This window comes from Dryobates pubescens, chromosome 29 (genome assembly GCF_014839835.1).
Source record: "Dryobates pubescens isolate bDryPub1 chromosome 29, bDryPub1.pri, whole genome shotgun sequence".
Classification (NCBI taxonomy): domain Eukaryota; kingdom Metazoa; phylum Chordata; class Aves; order Piciformes; family Picidae; genus Dryobates; species Dryobates pubescens.
The window spans coordinates 378,077-386,737 of NC_071640.1; the positions used below are offsets into that span (position 1 = coordinate 378,077).

An 8,661-nucleotide genomic window follows, 5' to 3' on the forward strand; every position below is an offset into this window, starting at 1 on the left:
CTGCAGGGGAGAGCAGCCACATGGCAGCAGGCCCACACTGACAGGCAGCCTGGGAGCCCTCTCTGCATGCTGGAATGCTGCTAGGTACAGTTCCTGGCAGTCTGACCTCCCTCTGGCAGGAATTTCTGCCTTGAGCAAACCAGACTGGACACAGGTTACAAACTCTGGAGCGGGTCCAAAAGGGATCCTTCTGTTTTCAAACTGGCTTGAACCCATCCTGCTGTGCCAGTGCCTGTGCTGGGCCTGTCAGCAGAGCTCAGCACCCTCAAACCCTGCGTGCCCCTCCCAGCCTGCCAGCTGTGCTCCTGAGCCAAAGCCACTAAGGCACTAAATCTTATCTAAGGTTTTGTTTGGTGCTCTTTGGTTTATTTATGTTTGGTTGGCTTTTTTTTGAACAGAAAAGGGTCAGGACTAAAATTCTCCCCACAGCCTTTTCTGTTCTTAAAGCTAAATTGGCCCATCCCAAACTTCCTTGAAAGCCTGAAGCATGGCTTTTACTAGGCTGGAAACAAGAGAACCTGCTGCTGTCCTGGAGAGCTCCCAGCACCCCTCTCATCAGTGCAATGAGCAGGACCTAGAACCTGTCTTCTGGTGCGCAGCTTCCAAGTCTTTCATTCCAACCCCCCTGACATGTTGAGGCAGCAGTGCTGTCACCCTCAGTGCTGCCTGAGTTAGGCAGGAGGTGCCCAGCTCTGCTGCTGCTTCTGTCCACACAAGCTACAGGACAGGCCTGAGCTGCAGTTACCTGCAGGAACCATCCCGGGCACGCAGTATCTGCAGTGTCCTCCTTACAGTCTGACCTGATAGCACCAGCAGCTCAGAGGAGCTGTCAGGAAGCTGCCCAGGGCTGACCATCTCAAAGCTGAACTGGTGCCTCCCAGCTGCTTCTCAAGCACATCAACACTATTACCCCTCAAAGCTTTGTGAAAACCATGAAGCTGAGGCATGTGGTCAAAACTAAACTGGTTTGGGCTGCCCAGATATTCACTCCAGCATCTCTCTGACAAGTCCAGGGGCACTGACCAAGGCACTGCAGCTCCCAGGGAGAGCTGTGCTGAAGGAAGGCCACAGGCATGGACTCTGGCTCTGCCATGGCTGCTGTTCCCCAGCAAGAGGAGAGGAACTCCTGAGACTACACAGGCTGAGCCCTGCTGTCCAGGTAGATTTGCTCCCACGTGGTGAGGCGACAGGAACAGAAGAACCTCCAGAGGTTGAGGACCAGCCCCTGGTCGAAGGGGTTCTCCAGCCCCGAGCGCCGCAGGTAGGAGATGCGGTGGTGGGACAGGAACTCCCAGCTGGTGGTGTTGCAGGAGATCAGGTAGAGATGTGAGAGCAGCAGCAGCAGGACCACGGTGCTGAATGTGACTATCAGGAGGAAGGAGGCAAGGAGCAGAGCGTTGTGCCTCAGCCATTCCCAGGACTGCTCGAAGTAGAGGCCTGACCTTTGAAGTCAAAGAGCAACACAGCTGTGGTTAGAGCTGCTGGCAGAGGCCAAGCACAGCCCAGCAGCACCTCCATGTCTGACCCACAACAGCTGCCGGCCAGGGACCAGAGTTAAGGGACTGGAAGCCCTGGAATGGTTTGCCAGGAAGGTGGTTGAGGCTCCATCCCTGGAGGTGTTTAAGCCCAGGCTGTATGAGGCTCTGGCCAGCCTGATCTAGTGTGAGGTGTCCCTGCCCATGGCAGTGGGGTTGGAACTGGATGGTCCTTGTGGTCCCTTCCAACCTTGACTGCTTCTATGATTCTGTGACTTGAAACTCTCAAGGCACAGCACCAGCAGTGAGTTACAATCTAAGAAGTTTAAAAGCTGCTGGTTCCTGACCCTCCTCTTCAGGTGATCCCACTCCAGGGCAGGCTGCAGCTGAATCCCCACTGGGATTCCCAGGACTCGGATTTAAACAAAGCTCAGATTGCAGGAACTAAAGCAGTCAGCAGCTGTGCTGCTAGAGCTGTCAACTGGAGCTGCAACCAGAGGAACAATGAAAGCCAAACTATCAGATCCAAGTATTGATCAGCTGTGCTGTTCCTCAGGGGCCTCAGAGGAGCTGATCTGCAGGATGCAAAGGGAGGTGAGGGTCTAAAGCCAACTCAGTCACTGCTGTCCTCTACACCAACTCCTCCGTGGGGCTCTAGGGGCAATGTGAGAGGCCAAAGTGCCACCTCCAGGCCTTACCAGGCAACCTGCCCTCCCCAGAGCAGCACCACAAGCTGCACGCTCAGGTAGACAATGAAGAGGGGATGGTTCCTCTCTCCCACGCAGTTCTCCAGCCAGGGGCAGTGATGGTCGTAGCGCCGCACGCAGTGCCGGCACAGCTGGCAGTGCCGTGCCCGCATCGGCTGCTGCAAGACAGACACAAAGCCTCCTAGCCATGGGCACTGCTGCCCAGCTCCCTCTGCATCGTCGTCCTCCGCAGCAGCGCTGCCCCAGCAGTGCCCTGTTTCGAGGTAACATCTCTGTGTTTTGCCAGCTTTCTTGCCGGCTTCTCCTGGCAGATGCTCCTCAGGAAGGCCTGGGAGCTGGGGCAGATTTTATTCGGTGATGAGGATCACCCTAGGACACTGCTGGCTTCAGGCAAACTCTTGTAAGAGCTACTTTAACTGCTCTGATTTCTCCTTCATGCTATCGTTCACAACTCAGGCTGAGGTCTTATCAGTTTTAAGCCTCCCCTCAACCAGTACTTCTTGCATGTCACACAGCTGCTGCTCTGCCAAGATACCTTCAAAATAACCTTTCTGCCAGCACTGTCAGGCCTGACTGTGGTGGCAGTCAAACACAGAACCCTCTTTCCCCATGGCATAAGGAGGCACTTGGCTCAGCCTTGTCAATCTGGCACACGTGCCAGTGGCCTCCACTGCTGCACCCTGAGCTCCAGCCTGCTTGGCTCACTTGGCCCAGGGCTGCAGCTGCATTCAGCTGCCAGCTGTATTTACTTCTGTGAGTTTTGCACAGGAGGTGCCCCTGTGACAGTAACTAGATGTGCCATGCCTCCAGACCACTGGGCAGCGATGGCACAGCAGGGAAAGACCAGCAACAGCAGCTGAACAAAGGCCTTGCCAGCAAGTGCCTCTTCCCAGGCTCTGCCAGCCCCGGGAGTGCCCACCTGCAGCAGGCAGTAACCGCAGCGCCGCGTTGGGATGTCACTGGGAACCTGGGGCACCTCCACGCTCTGTGCTTCACCTTTGCCTGCCTGCAAAACAGGAGAGAGGGGGACCAGGAGGTCTGGAGTGCTGCTGTCCTGGCAGGGCTGAGCTGCATCCTTAACAGTTAGGCAGCACAGGCTCTCTGTCAGCTTACACAAAGGAATCCCTCAGCATTCCTGCAGAAGCTGCAGCAGCTGAGGTGCAGCAAGAGCCAGGAGGCTCCTGCAGTAAGGACCAGAAGAATGTTTGCAGAGAGGCAGAAATCATTGTGGACAAGGTCCCACAATGCCACAATGCCACAATGCCATCCCAACGCCAGACTTTGGGCCAACAACCACCAAGGTCAGGCTCCAGCGATGTCCCCTCAGGGTCATCAGTGCTACTCCTGCATAGCAACCCGCCCACAACACAGCCCTGCTGCAGCAGTGGTGATGCTAAAACCAATGCAGCTTTCGTACACAGCCCGCAGGGGTGAGCCTAGAGTCCGTGACCTGCCCTTACTCCCCTCTGCCTTGGCTGCGTGCTTCTCTGAGGGCAGCAACTCCACCCACAGCTGGCTAAAACAGAGCTGCAGGGGGCACTTTCTTCCACGCTTGCCGTTCAGTCTGGGGTATGGGGCAGTGGCCATGTACACACGCCACAGGGCGCTGCAGCTTCTGATGCAAGAGGGCACAGGGCACTCACAACAGGAGGGTAGAACTGGAGCCTGCCCAGCCTGAGCTCCCACGCTCCGGCTGCTTCCTTCATGCCAAGCGCAACAGAAACTCTCTCAGATTCTCTGCCATTCCCGGCGATACCTCCACTTCCTCAGGCTTCACGAAGCCCGGATCCATGAGAGACACCCTGAAGTACAGCAGGACGGAGCACAACACCAGCAGTACGAAGCTCAGGGGCTGCAGCAGCTCTCCACGCTCCTCCTGCTTCTGCAGATCTGAAAGGGACCCAAGAAGAGAGCAGCGGCTCCTGGGGAAGCGTTCAGGACGCTTCTCTTGGCCGTAACAAAGCGGTCCCGCACCTACGGGAAGGGAGACGAGGAGGAAGCGGCCAGAGGGGCGCGGGGAGGCGGGGAGAAGCTGGCAAGGGAAGAGGCTCCCGAGTGCCCACAGCCCCGCTCTGCCCCCGCGCCCCGCCCGGCCCCCGGCCCCCGGCCCCGCCTCACCGGTGCGGTGCAGGAGCAGCCCCAGCGTCAGGGCCCCGCTCAGCGCCGTGTGCGCCGCCCGCACCCAGCCTCCGCCGGGGCCCATGGCGGCGGCTGCGGCCCGGAAGCGGCCAGCGGGGCGGGGTTGGCTCCGGTGGGGTTGGCTCCTGCAGGCTCGGGGCCCGGGCGGCTGCTAACGCCTCGACCTCGGCTGCCCTGGCGCCAGCCGGCGCCTGTTTCCTCCCAGCCCCGCACTTGCAGGGGGAGAGCCGGCCGCAGCCCTCACGCCTGGAGGTTCTGCCCTCCGTCCATGGGCTGTTCCCAGCTGCACGGACCCTTCCTGCAGCCCCCTGCCCGCTTGTCCTCCCGGCTCTCTACGGCCCCTTGGCCAGCAGCTCCCGTTGCAGCGGTGCCCAGCGGGGCCCTGGGGAGCAGCACCGCCGGTAAGAGCTCCTGGCCCGGCCACGGCAGCTGAGTGCGGGCTGCAAAGGGGCTCCTGCAGCGGGGCTGCTCGCAGGCCAGGTTCAGGGGCTGGGCTAGCTCCGGTGTCCCCAGGCTGTTTATTTCAGCTGCCGATTTCCACCCCGTAAGGGATACCTGGCTGAGTGGAGCGGGACAGCCCCGCCTGGGAGCGGGTGGGAGGTCTGGCAGTAGCTGGGGGACGCTGCCGGGCAGGGTGGGCTGCAGCCGGCTGTCTGCAGCCCAGAGCCTGCGTCCCAGCAGCAGAGAGGAGCAGGCACCTCTCGAGAAGGGCCTCAGTGGAAAGCAGAAGCCTAAATGTAGCTGAATGGCAGCCTAGGTGTAATGTTCCCTCTTGCTGACAACCAAGCCCGGGTGAGCAGCTCAGGTGTGCACAGATGCCCCAGGAGTCTGTCTAGGGGAGGTGAACCTCGCCTCGGGCCTCTGAACGTTCTGAAAGCAGCTTTGTCTTTAATCTCTGTCCAGCTTTAGCACAGCTGTATCCCAAGGCTTTGTTACCTCCTTTCCTAGCAAAAGTTCGTGAAGAAAAATCACACTTTTTGCAAATGTTTCCTCCAGCACCGGAAAAGCAGCAGATTGCTTGGTACGGGATGGCCACCGGTGGGGAGCTCCGGAGGCCTTGGAGTCGCTGTGATTCCTGGACAGCAGCTGGCTGCACCTGGCTGAGGCAGCTGAGCGTCAACAGAAGTTGCAGTCTACACTTCCAACAGTCATTGAAGTCCTTTTGCTTTCATTCCTGGGCTGTTTGTTTGGCTTTGGTTTGTTTGGGGTTTTCTGTGTTTTGGAATTCCAGGCCAGCACAAAAGCTGCAGAACCCCCGGGCGCCTCCTGCCCCGCAGCAGGTGTGTGAGCTGGGCCTGCTGCGCTGCGGCTGCGCTGCGGCTGCCTGCGCCCGCGGCGGGAGCGGCCCGGAGCTGCCCGGCCAGCGGAGCAGAGCCCACCGCAGCCCCGCTCCGCCGGCGCCTGAACCGGCAGCGGCGCCGGAACGGGGGGCGGGGCCTGAGGGGGTGGGGTCTGAGGGGGCGGGGCCCGAAGGGGCAGCGCAGAGGTGGCAGCCGCGGCTCAGCCAATGAGCGCCCCGCGCTGCTGTGGGGGACGCCTCCTGGGGCGCTGCCCCGCCCCCGCCCTCCCGGCGCCTCTCCAAGGACGGGCAGGGGGCGGCTGTGGGCAGGGGGCGGCGGCGTTGGGGCTCCGGCAGCCGGGGAGCGCGGGTGAGACCCCCGGGAGGGCTCTGCGTGCGCTCGGCCGGCGGCGCTGTGCGCGCTGCTGGGTCTCGGCTTCGTGCCGCCGCCTGAAGCGGCACGTCCGGCAGCTCTGGACAGGAGACGGTTCTGGGAGACCCAGCCCAGACAGGGGGTTCTCGGGCCCTGTCCTCTCGGGTGCTCCCCGCTGAGGTCTGGCAGCGGCGGCCCCTGGGGCTCAGGCAGCGGCGAGTGGTAGCCGTAGGTGCAAGGAGGGGCTGCGGGCAGCGCCCGGGGTGGGGGATCCGGAGCCGCGGGGAGAGGTCACATCTTAGGCCATGGAGTGCAAGCTGCAAGTGACCAAGCTCAGTCGGTTACCATTCTGACGCTTTAACCCCTCTCTCGTGCTTTCACACCGATACCTCCTTCCTCCATGTCTCTTCCCCGCTGGCTAACAGGATTGTCTCCCTTGGAGCGAGAGGAGGAGAAGCCACTGACCTGCATCACCAACTCGTGGCAGGTCCTGCACTTGTAATGAAACACAGACAGCACAGGGACCAGCAGTGTACCTCGAGAAACCACATCTGCAGACCAAGGGAGGAAGAGGTTGTTAAGCACTGGGTTTAATACACAGCAGGTATCCAATGGATACAACAGAAAGTTAATTCGTTGGGAATTGTAAGGAAGCAACAGTTGTGCATTGTTGGGTTTTGCTTGGTTTCACCATGTACAAACTCTGGAGCCAGGCCTCTTGCCATCAGGGTCACTGCTCTTTGTAACTCTAAGCAAAACAAGGGAATTCCTATTGGGTTAGCTTAGGAACTTTGTAAGCAAGAAAAGCACTGAAGAGAGAACAGGAGACAGTGCCACAAGATCCAGGGCAGAAGAGTCTCAGTCAGCAGGGACCTCCTCATCCCTTCTCACAGAGCTGTCTTCTCATCCAGCCCCCACACTGCTTTTCACCAGCTCCTGGCTGCTCTTGCCCTCTCTGCTGCACACAGGTGGTTGTCATGGACACCTCATCTTTCCTTACTTTTAATTCTTCCTTCCAGCACAAGCTCCCCTCCAACACCTGAGCTGTGGCAGACTCCCCCTGAACGCTGCCCCTACAGCTGCTCTCCGACTGCTAATGAATTGCCTCCTTCAAGTGCTGAGAGGGGAGAGGCTCACAGCTCATCCTTTGCAGAGAGCAGAGTGGCTGCAGCAGAAGCCCAGCCCCAGTGACAGCCTTGGTGAGAGTCAGTGCTGAACAGAACTCCAGGCAGGAGGAAGGTGCAGGGTGACAGAAGCAGAGGGGACAGAGGAACTGTCTGCAGGGTTACTAATTGCCACAAAGAGCAGTGCTGGACTTCCATGGCTTGCTTTGGATGAAGGCTGCTGCTGGGTGTTAAGCATCAGGCCAGGAACTGCCAAGCAATTCCTCCCACAGCTCCTGTGAACTGGAAGCACTTGTGGAGAGCTTGGTGAGGGGGGTGGGGGTGGAGGGTTACAGCATGGCACAAAGTTTGGTGCAGTTTGGGGTACCATGGTCCAGCTTGCAGCAGGTGAGACCAGGAAGAGCTGAACTTCTGGGTTGAAAAACCCAAACCTTTGGGGTCCTGAGGCAGCTGGGACCAAGACTTGTCCACAACCCTTGCTCTGGCTGTGCCAAAATCCCAGGTAAAGCCTGATTGGCTCTGGTTCTGGTGCTGATCCTAGCTGCGATGGGAGCTGCTGAGCTCCTGCTCTCTCCCCAGCCTGGCAGCTGCATTCTGAGGACATTCTGATACCTCTCACATCTGTAATGTGTCCCTTTGCTCCCACCTTGCCAACAGTCACAGTCCGGAGTGCTCTGTCACCTGATTCAAGAGCTGCCACTGCTGGGCATTAGGAAGGAAGCCAAGGGGGTGGCACTGTCACCTGGAGCACCTTCCAAAGGACAGCAGCACCAAATGGAGCATTACAGGAGCAGGGCCTGGCTCACCCAGGCTGGCTGGCAGCACCTGCAGCCTCTCCTAACTTTGCATCTAGAAGGGAGATCAGCAAATGTGGTACAGAAAACAGCTGGACATGAGCTGCCCTGTCAGAGCTCACAGGGACACAAACTACTGGGCAACAGCAATGAGAGAAAAGTACATTGACTGCCAAAAAAAAAGTATAATTCATCAAGTTTTGCAAACTGTATGAAAACAATCCAAAAGTGACACAAAATATATATAAGTTCAGAAAATACTCAAAGGAAAAGGTACAGATGTGACAAGAGGGACACAGAGGACCAAGGGTTAAAAGGGCAGCGACATCCAGGCGTGGGGCAGGGCAGCAGCAGGGCAGCAGCAGGGCAGCAGCAGGGCAGCTCTGTCATCCTCTAAAGTGTCAGTTTGGGGCTACCACCTGCTGAGCTGGGGGGACACCAGCCCTGAGCTGCAGGGCAGCCTGAGAGCAGTGAGCCAGCTGTGAGCAGCACCCCGAGGGCAGGGAGCAGCGGGGGGTGCCTTGTGCTGCTGCCAGGCAGCAGAGCTTCCCTGAGTCCCTTCCCGGGCAGCCTTGGGGAACTGTGGAAGGACTGTGGCGAGCAGAGGGCTCTGAGGATGGACTGCACTGTGGGGTGAGTGCCTGGCTGGGAGACAAAGCTTGGCCTTTGGCTTCTGGAGCCTTTCCAGGTCTGGAGCACTGCTGCTGCTGGCAGCCAGGTGAGAGCAGGGCCTCCTGCTTTCCAGGAGAGGGGCAGGCTGTAGGGGTGCT

At 59.1% G+C, this 8,661-nt stretch overlaps 1 protein-coding gene across 1 annotated transcript; it reads right to left on the reverse strand.

Annotated features, from left to right (window-relative positions):
• Window positions 1–983: 983 nt before the first annotated feature.
• On the reverse strand, window positions 984–4,415 carry ZDHHC12 (zinc finger DHHC-type palmitoyltransferase 12). The gene is made up of 5 exons (XM_054174397.1): window positions 4,301–4,415; window positions 3,939–4,072; window positions 3,102–3,188; window positions 2,174–2,340; window positions 984–1,442 (listed from the first exon to the last, which is right to left on the reverse strand). The coding sequence occupies exons 1-5, from the start codon at window positions 4,383–4,385 to the stop codon at window positions 1,133–1,135; spliced, it is 783 nt and encodes a 260-aa protein (XP_054030372.1). The 5' UTR covers window positions 4,386–4,415; the 3' UTR covers window positions 984–1,132.
• Between the last annotated feature and the right edge of the window lie 4,246 nt (window positions 4,416–8,661).